At 46.6% G+C, this 14,965-nt stretch overlaps 1 protein-coding gene and 1 long non-coding RNA gene across 2 annotated transcripts in view; one reads left to right on the top strand and one right to left on the bottom strand.

Annotated features, from left to right (window-relative positions):
- Nucleotides 1-8,810: 8,810 nt before the first annotated feature.
- LOC143168800 (uncharacterized) lies at nt 8,811-13,637 on the bottom strand. Its single transcript, XR_012996782.1, has 3 exons — nt 13,599-13,637; nt 10,252-10,347; nt 8,811-8,945 (listed from the first exon to the last, which is right to left on the bottom strand). It is a non-coding gene; the product is annotated as an uncharacterized LOC143168800 (long non-coding RNA).
- LANCL3 (LanC like family member 3) overlaps nt 13,342-14,965 on the top strand; it is a 40,307-nt gene continuing 38,683 nt past the window's right edge. The window contains exon 1 of the mRNA XM_076355635.1: nt 13,342-13,898. Coding sequence (XP_076211750.1) covers nt 13,353-13,898 — 546 coding nt within the window. The 5' untranslated portion in view covers nt 13,342-13,352. The remainder of the gene's footprint in view (nt 13,899-14,965) is intronic.

The following is a 14,965-nucleotide window of genomic DNA, read 5'->3' as shown; positions in this document are numbered from 1 at the left end:
AGGACCCGGCACTTGGCCTTGTTGAACCTCATACAGTTGGCCTGGGCCCATCCATCCAGCCTGTCCAGGTCCCTCTGCAGAGCCTTCCTACCCTCGAGCAGATCAACACTCCCGCCCAACTTGGTGTCGTCTGCAAACTTACTGAGGGTGCACTCAATCCCCTCGTCCAGACCATTGATAAAGATATTGAACAAGACCGGCCCCAAAACTGAGCCCTGGGGAACACCGCTCGTGACCGGCCGCCAACTGGATGTAACTCCATTCACCACAACTCTCTGGGCCCGGCCGTCCAGCCAGTTTTTGACCCAGTGCAGAGTACACCTGTCTAAGCCGTGAGCCGCCAGCTTCTCGAGGAGAATGCTGTGGGAGACGGTGTCAAAGGCCTTACTGAAGTCCAGGCAGACCACATCCACAGCCTTTCCCTCATCCACTAGGCGGGTGACCTGGTCATAGGAGGAGATCAGGTTGGTCAAGAAGGACCTGCCTTTCATATATCCATGCTGACTGGGCCTCATCACGTGGTTGTCCTGTACGTGCAGCGTGATGGCACTCAGGATGATCTGCTCCATAACGTTCCCTAACACCGAGGCCAGACTGATGGGCCTGTAGTTCTCTGGATCCTTCTTCTGGCCCTTCTTGTAGATGGGTGTCACATTTGCTAACCTCCAGTCAACTGGGACCTCCCCGGTTAGCCAGGACTGCTGATAAATGGTAGAATATGGACATCAGATCTCACAACAGATAAGTCTGCAGCACAGGATAAGCCATTCTGATGGATTTTCATTGAGTTGCTCAATTTCTAATGGGTGCAAAAGAATATAGTGCCATCAATATTTCTCATGTGTGGTTACCAAAAATGTTTCCAGCAATTCAAAAGTAGAAAATGGAACAAAAGGGAAACCATTTATCTAAGTGTCTCACACAAATGTCACAGTAAACTTAGGATTGGCTTTATTTTTTCACTCCGCCTTTGTGTTTGTACAGAGGCATACAGCCAAAGTTGTGCGTTTAAAAATATGTGTTAAAACAGGCAGAGTTTTCCAATAGTAAAAATGTCACTTCCAAATAAATGCTTATAGGACTAAACTGCCACAGTAATCAAGTATTATCAGCTTTTCATATCTTTATTAGTTTTACACTTTTATAGTCTCATGTATCAAGAGACCTGAGTATGGTCTCATGGACACCTTCATGGATGTCGGCTCTGAAAACAGGCATACCAGTTCTCTGTGCTTTATCGAACAGGTAAGCTGCTCTCCTGCAGAGGATCAATTCACCTCTCTGTTCATTCTGCAAATGAAAAGAAGGGCTGGAAGCGGGACCAAGAATCTTTGGAGTCACATTCAGTGATTTCACCAGCATGATCACTCTTTGCAAAAGCAGGGTGCACCAAAGGACAGGCCTGAGGAACAGTCTATGTTCCTGGTTCTTCTCAGTCATAGGATTAGCCTGGCCCAGTCACATGGATGTTTTACCTCATTCCATGAGCATTAACTTAGAGTAAAAAAGCATTAATGTAGAATAAATGAAATGCATTTTCATTTCTGTCCCCATTAAACACAGCAAATTTCAAGACAACCGTAGTCTGTATGTAGAATCGAGAGCACTTGACGTGTCAGCCTTTAAACAAAATATAACATGCATCTTTAATTCTGGGAGAGCGTCACTACCCTACAACATCATTGGGATTTTAATTAAAATGCCTCAAAGGAAAGAATAACATGGAAATTGTAAAAATTACAAGAAATTGCTTGTGTGTGCAGATGTCAAAGAGAAGCATAAAATATAACACAAAGTTCTTTTTTTTTCTTTGTTGATTTCTTTCTCTTTCTTTTCTTCTCCCTTCCCTTCCCTTCCCTTCCCTTCCCTTCCCTTCCCTTCCCTTCCCTTCCCTTCCCTTCCCTTCCCTTCCCTTCCCTTCCCTTCCCTTCCCTTCCCTTCCCTTCCCTTCCCTTCCCTTCCCTTCCCTTCCCTTCCCTTCCCTTCCCTTCCCTTCCCTTCCCTTCCCTTTCCCCTTCCCTTCCCTTTCCCCTTCCTCTTCCCCTCCCCCTTCCCTTTTCCCAGTTCTGTAAGTCCCCAAGGTCAATGTTATAAATACTTCAAGTGACAATTTATAAGAGAGAAGTCAGGTTTTTGCCAGGACACAAGAATTTTCAATGTGTCTCATATACAGGTATGTTTGAGGCCCACTGAGGAATTCTGTACTGAGCGAGCTAAGCCCAGCTCCACTTGCTGTGCGTCTGACAGTGCGGAGGCATGGCATTACGGGGATGTCTCACCAGATGTCTCCCTTGTATCAAAGTCTTAGGTGCAAAGTTTTTGGTGAGGTCCAATGAGAAAATCTTCACGAATTTCATTTAAAAGATGTTATATACGACTATGTAAATATTGCTGCATAGTCATTTGTTCACTAGAGAAGACAGTTTTATAGTAGTTTCTCCATTTTAAATTGTAATTTCTTTAAAAGAACATCGTTTGCTGATTAGAGATATCAGTTTGTTTAGCTGCAGTGCCTGAAGCTTCAAATTTGATTGCATTCATTTTAATCACATAACTGATCTTATTTTCAGTAACACAGAGTTGTTTGTTCCAAATGCATTTATGAATTCTTAACTCATCTCAGTTATGCCACATGCTGGAAGTGATATTACTCTTACTAATTCCTAACATCATAAAAACCCAGCCTACATGGAGGAGAAAGTGCTGGAAGAAGGAAGCATCTCTTGAATTTATTTAAAGTAAATGGACTTAATTTCAAGTCTTCAATCCTGCTTGTGCTACCCTAAGGGACAGGCTCCAAACCACACATGACCTTTGTGCCTCAGATATGAAAGACCTGTCAACTCCCAGACACTGGGAGTGACACTAATACACTTGGCTCATCTCACGCTTCCCCTGGCTGTGGCTACATCTCACTTGTTTGCAACGCTTTACCGTGTCCTCCTTCTTACTAGATGAAACCTACCTCCCAGCCCCAGCCAGCTGCTCCAGCTGCCATCCCTCATTCCTCCGGCCTACAGGACAAGGGAGGAGAAAATAGGCTAAGGGAGGAGAAAACAGACTAAGGGAGGGAGCACTGTTTCACAGCACACCTTCCTGGCTCCTGTACCACCTCCTCTGCCCCATGATTGGAGTGCCTCCTCACCCTGTGTGTGGGATCTTGCTCTTTGGGAGAAGACAAACCTGAACTTTCTGGGCCTGCAAGGCAAGCACCAAAGAGGGAAAACTTTTAACAAAGCGAGGCAGAGAGAGTTTTTGGTGATGGAAGAAATTGCACCTGGCAAGGCACCTTCTACAGAACTTGTCTTCCCTCCGCAGCATGCTGGAGGCAGAGACGCGTTTTCAGAAATCTTGGTTTTCAGCCAAAGGTTAGAGGGGCACCTTCAATGAATTAACTAATAATTTTACTGCCAACACACGTAAACCTCTGTTCCTAACCTCATACGTTTAACAGTCATGCCTGTGGGCCATAAGGTGAAGAACAGGGATCCAAGGACATAATGTGTTGGCAGCAAAACATTGCCCAAGTGCCACAGAGCTCCTTTCACACTCCACCTGCCACCTGCCAGTGAGCAGGGAGTGCCCACACGCCCCAGGACGTGTGCGCCAGGGATATGTGGGTGGGAGAGTAGGAGGTTCATTACCTTGTTCCAGAAGTTAATGGTCTTTAGGTGCTGTTTTAGGAAGAAGTCATCACTGGGCCATAAAATGCTTGGAACATGTCTTCTCTCACCCAGAAACTCCCTCTGTGGCAACAGTGAGGAGGATGCCAGTGGAAAATTCCTGTGCATAACAAGGTCGGATATACTGGTTTTCCATCTTTTTTAACTGCCCAAGCAGTGAAAAGCAACTGGAGTGACAGCCAAGGCTGATCCAGACGCAGCTCCAGGAAACATTACGCAAGAATAGGACCTTGGTGTAAATGGGAATCCAGGACCTTAACGCAAATGGGAGTCGAGCCCATTGAAAACATCAGTCAGATCCCCTGCTGAGGTAGGGTTGTTCTGATCAGAAGAAACATTTGAAACTTAAATCCATCTTTTGAACATGATGATAACCTAAATCTGAAGGTGGATATGGGAAAATGTGACTAAGTACCCCAGTGTGTGTGCCTCTGAGCCTTCCTACGCTGGAAGGCGAAGTGACGTGAAAAAGAGGGAACAGTTTGTACGTTGGCTAACATGCAGAGGCTTAACTTCTCCACAGCAGGTAACAAGCACCGACATCTGTGAAAGTCACTGTGCACTGAAGAACAAGCATCCAAACGTGGGGCATCCAGAAAGCCAGCCCAGTCCAGCCCTGCCACCATCAGCAGCTGCACTTCCAGCACAAAGACAAAGTTTTTATTGCAGTGACTTCTGATGATTGAGCCCGGCGTCCTTTTCAAAGGAGAGGCTTCTCATCAAACTGTGTATTAATGCCCGACTGCGGAGAGCTGATGGCTTTGTTTCGTGATTTGACTCCGACAGAGGGGAACAGAGGCAGCAAGAGAAGGCGGCAAATGCAGGCAAATTCTTCCAAAACAGTTGTGATTCTAAAAAGTAGTGTTGAGGTTCTTCTTCTTTGCACAAGTGCTGAAAGCAATGAGGTGACACAAAAAAGGCTGACTACCGGCAGCAGTGTGGAAACCAGCAAATAAACCAAGCAGTAAATGAGTAGGTGTAACTGTTTGGATTTGTTTGGTTTTGATGAGGTGTAAAAGTAAAGGTAATAATCAGAGAAAGGAATGGTTCCATTTCAAAATGATTTGCAGACTCACCAGACCAAGTTTTATTTTCAAATCTGAAACATGAGCTTATACATACATATATATATAACTTATGTTTGTGTATAAATATTACTTATATATAATTTCCTTTATCTACGTTGCCTTTTTCATTAAAGAACTTGGATCATCTGGCTCACATAGAGAACATATAATAACCATGTTTGTGTGGAAAGGCAGTGGGGTTTTTTCTGTCATTCACTAGTGTCACTTTGTGAAGTCTTAAGAGGTTTAAAATGCCCTTTAAACGGCCTTAATTCTGCCTACTTCAGGAAAATCTCAACTTACAGAAAGCTGGAAAGGGCAAATGTGCTATATCCTGTGCCAGAGCAGTACAGGTCTGATGCACTCGAGCATGCGCTTTATATAAAGTATGTGAGCAATGCTTCTGACCCATATGGTTTACTGAATCATAGCCTAATTTTGTAATATCCCATCCAAATTTATATCTCAGTACCTGAACGTTTTGCCTATCAACAGGGAACTAGAATGTTGCCCTGCATAATTCATGAAGCTGTGAATTATTTTTATATATCCTCTCGCTTTTTTTAAAAAGGCATTTGCAAACTGAAGACTAGAAAAACAAAAATGGTTAATGGCCTTCTGGAACAATCTTAGAGCATGATCTTGCAAACAGTATTTACTGAGAGCAGTGAGGGACTATTCACACATGTAAGATAAAGCCCAGGTGTAAACATTTCCTGGATCATAGCTTACATATTTGAGGGTGCAAAAATAATGCAAAATATTTTTGTTCAAAGTCCAATAACAATACTTCGTATTAGTTAAATTTATAACTTCAAACCACTAATAAAGCTTGCTCCTACTAAAAAAATAAAACAAATGGAGTATAATATATTTCACATTTCTGTTACCTCCCCCTTGGATGCTGAACAAGCAAAATAGCATAAACTGCTACAGATGAATCTTCATCTAGCACAGCTTCTGTGCATCCCATCAGACTAACATACAGCAATGAAATGAAGACGGACGGTGCACTAAGTGCAAGAGCTGTAAATGAATGTAAACAGAAATTGATTTTGAAATGTTCTTGCCACTTTCCCAAGAAAACATTATCACTGTATTTAAAAAAAAAGTGCTCCATGCATTGTTTCAGGATTCCTAAGAATTAAAAACTCTGGCCTCCTTAGTTATCTTCTCTTCTGAGACCTACTTGCAGTTCAGTTGCAGCATCTACATAAAAACCAAACAAACTGTTATGGACTCTTAAAATTTAGCAGACCAAGAATAATACTGGAGTACTGGTCTAGTTCTGGGCTCTCCAGTACAAGGCAGATACGGAGCTACTGGAGAGAGTCCAGCAAAGGGTCACTAAGATTATAAAGGGACTGGAGCATCTCTCACACGAGGAAAGGCTGAGAGAGCTGGGACTGCTTGGCCTGGAGAAGAGAAGGCTCAGGGGGGATCTCATCGGTATGTAGAAATACCTGAAGGGAGGGTGCAGAGCGGACGGAGCCAGAATCTTCTCAGTGGTGCCCAGTGACAGGACAAGAGGCAAAAGGCACAAGCTGAAACACAGGAGGTTCCCTCTGAACATCAGGAAACACTTTTTCACTGTGAGGGTGACTGAGCACTGGCACAGGCTGCCCCAGGAGGTTGTGGAGTGTGCATGCTCAGGTATTCAAAAGTCTTCCGGACATGGTCCTGGGCAACTGGCTCTAGGTGACCCTGCCCGAGCAGGGGGGTTGGACCAGATGACCTCCAGAGATCCCTTCCAACCTCAGCCATTCTCTCATCCTGTGAATATATTGAGAATTGTGCTTTAAAATATGTCAATCCAAAAAATTCCTGTGGTGACTGCAGTTTTCCTGAGTATCAACCTCATTTATTTTCTATGTCTTAAATTAAGCCATCTGTTTCATTCTTTGAGTGGAGAAAAACTATATATGCAAAGTCAGGTTATTTTATGTTTTCCTAGGTCTGCAGTTGTAAGGGATAATTCATCAGGATCCCATAGAGAGAAGTCAGTATTCTGCGGATTCATGAAAGCATCTAGACCAGGCTGCTCTCACTTGCACAAAGCTGGACCCGTGCAATTTTGCATGACTCCGTGTTCCCTAACCTACGCTACTTTACTCCTTAGGTTATGCTGAAAATAGCTGGGATAAAAAGTTCTCAGAAAAAGTCTCACATTACAGTTTTCATTTTTGTAAACCCAGCCGTCTTATGGTTTTGTTCGTTTGACCAAAGAAAAAACCCCACCCAACAAACCATCTGGAAAAGGTTTTATTTCTGGACAATATTGTATTTCTATGTGTGTGACCATGCGTGTGTACGTACCATTAAACACACAGCATATCTATGAATGTCTCAAATATGTCAAGCTAAGAAATTTAGACCTGGTCAATATGCATGGCCAAGATGGAAATTTTAAAAAAGGTCAAATGCTGCACTAGTTTTGATGATTCAGAACTTGGAAATCTTCCGTCCGCATTAGCACGTATCCAACTTCCTAGCATATCATTAAAGGGTAACTTGTTTCTGGAGGTGCTATCTTTCCTCAAGGACATAAAATCATTATCATCGCTATCATCATTAGTTGTATTTAAGACCCCAGGACATTTTCTTATCAGACTTAGTCTTATAGCCTGAAATTCCAACAACATGTATTATTACTCAGTGTCTGCGGCTGTGTGGTCCCAGGGCTGCAGTGGGCCCAGTCACTGTCCCCAGCTCTCTTCAACACCTGCAGGTGCTGTGGGATGAGGCCCGCGGGGTGAGGTCTCTGCCCCGGCAAGTAGAAGCATGATCCGTTAATAAAAGTCTAACATACGCATCACAGCAGTTACTGAGATGAGCTAGCACAAAGGCAACAGCAAAACATACAGAGAAGAAAATCCAGGTAAAACATTATGGATAAAAACGTTAGCTGCTTTTAGGTAAAAACACCACTTGATTTCAGATATTGAATTTTGTTCCTGTACTTTGAAATGCTTCCAAATTCCAGCTCTGACAAAAATGTTACAATTAAAATCTTGGAAGTCACACTGACATCAATTGTAGAATAGATGCACTTAAGGAAATTTAGAATTGACAATGTATGTTCTACTGACAGACTAATTAGTAAGACAAAAATAACTATTTTCTTTTAATATTAACAGTGGAATGCACAGTGGGATTTTTTGCTTCCTTATTCTGTTAGCCAATGTCAGAACCATGCAGAGAACTGCAGCTTAACTACTGCTCTCTAAGCATATAAGAGTACTTGTGGTTCATCAGAAATCACCTTGAACATAAAAAATTGGACATAATCTGCTGGACAAAGAAACTGCGGATTGTGACAGACCTGTCTAGAGAAAAGAGTTCCACCACCCTGCTAGTTTGAGTAGGTTCAAGACAAGGGAAGGAATGCTAGGAATAACAATGCCTATGGAAAAAGCTCAGGATAGGGTCAAGGTAACGCTACTTTGAAGTTGGATTTTTGCCAGTTAAGACAAAACTCAGAATTTCAAACCTCCTGCTCTGCAGAAAGCCCTGGCATTTTTCAACAGCTAAATGGCGATTCACCAATCGCAAATAAGTCTACACTGAGATACTGAAAAATGTAATACTCTCTTCAGAGACTTCATAACAGCTGCTATGTTTTTACCTATGCTGAAACCCTTACCAAAATTAGCCCACCTCTCCAAATGGAAAATGTGATACTCTGTAAGCAGAATCAATCCTGTAAGCAATGAGTACCTCTACCCACAATTTCAGTATCTTGTTACAAGAACCATTAAGTTGTTCACTGTATATTCTCACAAAAAACCCCCCCGAAAACTTTCTAGCCTTGTTTCTTAATGAAGCAAGGTTTGCATGATCATGCATGACTGTCCATCCACTTATTCAGCATTTCCCACTATCCCGATAATTTTGCATCTGTTGGCCAATTTCAACCAAATTTGGTAATAAAGACAGAGCCTCAAAGAAATTAAACTCCTGTTCAATTCCTAAGGTTCATGAAACTGAGCAGTGGACAGAAATTCAGCACACCCTTGGAGCAAAAAGTCATTCAGTGCAGCCCCTTACCATGGGCCGACGGTAACTCAACTCCACTCACCAGCTGCAGGCACCTGCCAAGTCCCCCAAGCCATCCGCAGCACATGCTTCACACCAAATGGGAAGAGCGTGGCTGGGATGCAGAGACCAAGGTGAGAAATGCTGACACGGGACAGGCCTGGGAATAAGATGGTGATAATGGAAAGCAGAAAACAAATTAGTCAGACACCAGACCTTATTAGTTCCACTGCTCATGGACCAGCTTGACTAACAACAAATACATGCAAGTCTCAGAGTGTAGGTCTGCTGCGTAAAAGCACAAGAGCAGTCATTGCATACCCATTGGAACTCAAATGAGGTAGGATAATTTAAATATCTGACACAATATTTAGCAAAACCTCTGTGCAATAACACACTTTGTCTTCTGATGTGTAATTTTCCTTGCAATGAAATGGCAATACAGGCACTAAAACTTATATCACTTCTGTCACACAGAAATTGTGTTTGTATTATCAACTGTACACAAGTAACAGAATAAAAGATTGACTGAGGAAAAGAGATTCCGCTGTGCAATGCCAAGAAGCACTTCATTTTTTCAGAACAGGTCTTCATATCACTGTCAATTGATTGTCATGGAACAAAAAACATAAAAGCTTTTGTGTAGCTTCGTTAAGTGGAGCCCATACAGAACAGGATAGCATAACCCAAAAAATGAGAAAAATACTTATGGTAAGAAACCAGAATATACTGAGCAACCAGAGACTGATGGGACAATGTGGCTACAGAACGACAATGCTATGAAATCCTTGGGGCTGCCTCCGCTGCATGACTCCTGGTCAGGCTCCTCCGTATTTTGGCTACTAGCATGGTCTCTGCAGTGCACAGCAACAATTTCCTCTTCAAGAACCCACGGCAGGGAAGGTATAGAAGAAGGGCGTATGGGCAATACAAGTACTTCTTTTCTAATGCGGACATGAAACAGCTCTGCCTAATTCATTCCCTTCTGCCAAATGCCCAAGAGCCAGCTGCCTACCCAACATGAACTGATTACAGGGCAGGGATAGAGGTGACCCTGTAAACCCCAGAGCCACTCGTTTAGGAGTGCAGATTCTCAGGACAAAGCCCAAACAGGCAGCGAGAGGAGCTAGCTGCAAAGCTGACCTGCAGTGGCAAAGCTCTCCGGGGAGGGAACAGCAATACGGGGCAGTAAGGGGTACTGATGGCTGATTTTAATAGGTAGAGTGGGAACTAATTTTGAATTTCACAGCCGGTGTGCTCACACCAGCCTGAAGACCCTCTAGCACAACCCTGCTAATGTGTTCACACCACTAAATACACTGTTACTGAAGCTCAGCCTGTGTATGGGAGCCCAGTGTTTCACCTTTGGCTCAGGAGAGATGTGGAATACTGGGTATCCAAAAATCCTGAAGGCACACTAAATTGTTACATCAGTAAAAAGTATACAAGACAAATGATAGACTAACCCGTAAGACATTTGTTAAGAGATGCCTCCAGTCCCAACACTACAACTGCAGACAGGCTACTGTGCTCTGTTGGAAGTATCAGACGGCATGGATTCCCTGAAAGAATACGTAAATAAATAAGTAGCAGTGAACAAGCATACATGAACAAGTACACCAATATGCAGTTAGCCCTACTTTGAGCATGGGTTGGACTAGATGACCTCCCAAGGTCCCTCCCAACTTGAATTATTCCATGAGTCTACATTTTATCAATATGCAACAAGCGTATCTCCAGAATAGGTGTTCTATAATGATGGAATTACTAGAACAGAAGAAACAGCTTTGAGGCTTCAGCTCCCTCCTCCACAGTTACCTCCACCCACCACGCCAGTATTATATCCTTTCCTTGTACAATCCATAATTTGTTTCCATCTCCTTGGCTTGCTGCATCAGATTTACAGAGCCAAAGAGGAGGCATGGCATGCGCAGGGAGCACAAACCAGGGAGCTGCAGCAGTGCAGAGGGGCGAGAGGGGGGAATTCACATTTTTCTCAAACTGAAGCCATACACTGGAGGCCCACACTTACTCTGGGACCCAAGAGAAGGGCAAACCTCAAAGGATGATCTGACGAGAGACACATGATCTACATCTGAGAATCACCCCTACTTCTCTTCCATTCCTACCAGGCCTGCATCTACACTTGGTTGAGTGAAAAAGATACAGAACACATCCTGTCTAAAAGCATAAAACACTTGTACATGAAAACATGAGCAGTTTAAGACTTAATTTTTTTACAGTTGTAAGAAGCATATGTGTAATTTTAATTTAGCTCTCCTTTTGGCATTGGTGGTTTAATACTCTCATATAAAAGAAGTACAGCAGAAACAGTCATCCTCATCTCTTGCTTGATTGCTGTATGACATCTGCTAACCCTACAGTGGCTAAGCACTCTTTACTTTGTCAAGACTCTCCAGAGCATGGAAGATGTTCCTTTTCAGCATGTCATTACTGACTCCTTTTTGAAAAAAAACTGTAGCAGGCTTATTTGACCCTCATATAGAAAAGTGTTGCTAACCCAACTGATTTTCTTACGAAGTCTGTATTTTTCTTAAATCCTTTGCTGCTGAAACTGGCAGAGATCCATTTCCCCTTGCTGAGGTTCTCAAAAAGAGGTGCCTGCGCCAAGGTTACTCGCTCGGTTACTTTCAGTGCAGGGAGACAAGCAGCTCCAGTGAGAGGATTCCTTCACATCAACGGGAAGACCGTGTCTGAGACACCTCCCACCCCAAAAGACTGCAGGAAAATGCCAGCCCTTTTAATGTGGAAAAAAGATTGAAAAGATGAAGCAAGCATCCCCAAAATGTGGAATAAATGGTGTCAGAATGAAAAATAAAACTCCCATATTTTCACTTAAAAGAGCACTTAGGGAACACGCTTCTCTACAACCAACAGAAATTATGCTGGAAAATCCTGAACCCTATCAACAGGCCAACAGAAGCCAGTTTATAACAGAAAATAATATATGAATGAGATGTCCTACCATTGGTAGGGCATTTTCACATTTTCAATGCTCTAGATCGCCAAGATCTGCGCAGCAGAAACCACATATGGTACAGTTGTGAATAAGCCAAAAAATGGGGCTTTAAGGAACAGTGTACAAGCATAGTAGGTAGTACCTGGAATGTACATAAACATGGCAAAAATGCACTGAAGGAAAGTGTAGAAACCAAAATCAGAGGGTGGAAGCAAATGTCTCTGAGGAGATCATAAACCCAAAAAAAGGAGGGAAAGAAAAAGGATGGGTGAGTTGAAATGAAAAGTGGGTGTCAAAGTGCAAGTGAGGAGCTGCAGAGAGTTGAAGGTACTTTGAGGGGGAGGCAGGAAGAGGGCTGAAACAAGCAGCCGGCATGAAGCAGAGAAAAGCCAGCCACAACTCTAGTAAGGTCTTTCAACATCCAAAGGACAGTGCTTTGGCTCTTGCTACTGCTGTTCCAGCTGCTGGCTACTGGCTGGAGCCTCCAGCAAGCTGCTCCTTCCACCTTCCTTTGGGGAGGCCCTCAACTATGGAGGCTGCATCTCCAGAGAAAGTACCAGAAACCACCAGGTGACCGTCAGTCATGGATCTTTGATGACAAATTCACTTATGCTGCACAAGTTCACATGGTCAGGGGAAGATGTGACAACTGCGTGTTCGTATCATGTAAGAGCTGCTCTTAGTATCTGCTTCAAGATTTTCCTTCTTTTTTTTCCTTTAACTAGGAATCTATTCAGTGGCCTAAATTTTCTGTCCCTCATAAGCTCTGCTTGGCTCATGCATGAAGGAACGGGGCCAAAGATGGCCTTGTGCCATTGCTGGTCTGCTGGCGACTTGCTTAGCTTTCCATGTAAACCGGCCCCAGGCTGCCCTCGTTTGGATTTGGCTACACCCTTCGGCTTTGGCTGCAGCAGCCCCCAAGGAGCTGTTCCACAGCCCGGAATAACTCAGCAGCCCTCTGGCCATCCTTCCCGCCCCTGGATCTCTCCTGCAGGCCCGGCACTCATCCCTGAGCCAAATCTTCCGGCAGCAGTGGGGCGGGAGGATGAAAAACCCAATAAACCCTTTTTCCTCGGGGATCTGCAGACGAGCCGGACGCGAGAACCGGGCCGGCCTCCCCCATGGCTCGGCTCAGCGCTCTGGAAATCCGGGTCAGTCACAGCTACCTCTTCGACAGTTCAGCGGCCGCTTCGGAAGCGCTCGCTGAGCTCAGGTGGGGCGGCGGCCTACCGCCCCCGAGCAGAGGGGCGCTGAGGGGGGCAGCGGCAGCCGCTCCGCCCCGGGGTGGGGGAGGCGGTGCCGCCCTGTGGCAGACCCGTCCCCGGCGCTGCCGGCGCGACCGGCCGGTCTCGCCCCAGCCTCCGCTCCCGGCGGTTCGGCAGCGCCCGCCTCCCCTCACGGGCACCGCCGCGCACCCTCCCCAACCGCCGGCGGGCGTCAGTGGGGGCGCCCCTTTCCCGCCTCTCCCGCTCCCTCCCGCCTCCCCTGCGCTCCCTCCTCCCCGCTCCCCCGCCCCCTCCCCCGGCAGCTCCCCGCTCGCTCCCTCCCGCCGCTCCCCGCTGCGCAGAGCGCCGCGCCGGCGGGGGCATGGAGAGCCAGCGCTGCTTCGCCAACCGCTTCGATGACTACCCGGGCAGCCCGGCGGCGGCCCCGGACAGGGAGGCGGCGGTGCCGCTGGTGACGGCCACCATCGAGCGGATCCTTCGGGAGCTGCCGCCCCTGGGCGGCCCCCGCGGCTGCCAGGGCGGGCTGTACGGCGGCGTGGCCGGCGTGGCCTACATGCTCTACCACGTCGCGCAGTGCCCGCTCTTCGCGCCGTCGCGGGACGCCTACCTGCGAGCGGCCCGCCGCGTCGTGGACGCCTGCCTGCGCTACCAGGAGGGCGGCGGCGAGGCCGACGCCGACACCCGCGCCGCCTTCCTGCTGGGCGGCGCCGGGGTGTACGCGGTGGCGGCGCTGGTCTACCGCGCCCTGGGGCTGCCCGACTTCGCCCGGCCGCTGGGCAAGTTCCGGGAGCTGAGCGAGGTCTGCGCCCCGCTCTCCTTCCTCGAGTGCGGCTCCGACGAGCTCTTCGTCGGCCGCGCCGGCTACCTGTGCGCCGCCCTGGTGCTGAAGCAGCGGCTGGGCATGGAGGTAAGGGCGGGGGCGGCGGGTCATCCCCGGGGGGACCGGCCCCGCCGTCGGGTCCCCTGGCGGCGGCGCCTCGGGCTGGCACCCCGGCGTCCCGCCCCGCGCTGCTGCCGAGGCAGGGCAATGCCCTCGCCTCTGGTCCGCGGCAGAGGGGGATGCACCGCTACCGGGGCTCTCAACAAAAAAAAAAGAGAAAAACGCCTTTTCCAGCTTGCACTTTGGGGTCACGCTTCAGGAAGAGCCCCGGGGGAGCTTTCTCTGGTAGCTGTTTCTCCGCAGCGCTCCTCCCCTAAAATAAAAGATGCATCTTCTGCAAGAGGGAGTGGGGGGCACAGGGCGTGCGGGATGCGGTCCCGCTGCTGGGGCAGGGCTCTGGGAGCAGAGCGCTGCAGGTCGTTCCCGGGGCACGCCGAGAGCATCAGCTGTTGGTTGCCAGGTGGTGAATTACTTGGCAGGAGCAACCCCGGGCTTTTCAAGAATACTTCTGTAGAATGAAGTGGGTAAGAAAAGGAATAGCGTTGGGTAAAACCGAGTGAGGAACCTTATGATAATAAGTGGTACTGTGCTATAATTTGCAAGCAAGGAACCAGATTTTCAGAGGCACTTGGGTTTACTAACCCCAGCGTATGGAAGCTGGTAGTCTTTTGGAAATCTGGCCATGTATTTTGGTGCTTTTCATGAATGAGAGCTGTTTTTTTCTGGAAGCGTGAGATGTGATTATGGTTTGGTGTGCTGTTGATTTCAGTCGTCGGGACTTTACCCTAGGATATTGTCATTGTCAGTGCTGAAATTCAGAGCTTCCACTGATGACAGCATAGTAATTAATGCAACTGATTCTGTTTGCTGTGGTGTTTGTTACTAAGTGGTCAGTGCGGTATCTGAGCAGGCATTTGTTAGATTTTTGTTCGTGTCCTCTTGTCAGGTCCAATTTGTGTTTCCTCTGTTAATCAGTGATTTGCAAGTTCATATGCTTCTGGCTTTCTTTCCACCTGGGAGAGGAAGCAACTATTACAATTAAATAAACGATGTAAAAACAAGTGGCTCTGCCCCATCCAATACCAGTCACTGCA

The sequence above is a fragment of the Aptenodytes patagonicus genome, chromosome 1 (genome assembly GCF_965638725.1).
Source record: "Aptenodytes patagonicus chromosome 1, bAptPat1.pri.cur, whole genome shotgun sequence".
Taxonomy (NCBI): Eukaryota; Metazoa; Chordata; class Aves; order Sphenisciformes; family Spheniscidae; genus Aptenodytes; species Aptenodytes patagonicus.
Note: the sequence above shows the minus strand (reverse complement) of the source record. Positions and strands in the feature narration are given on the sequence as shown.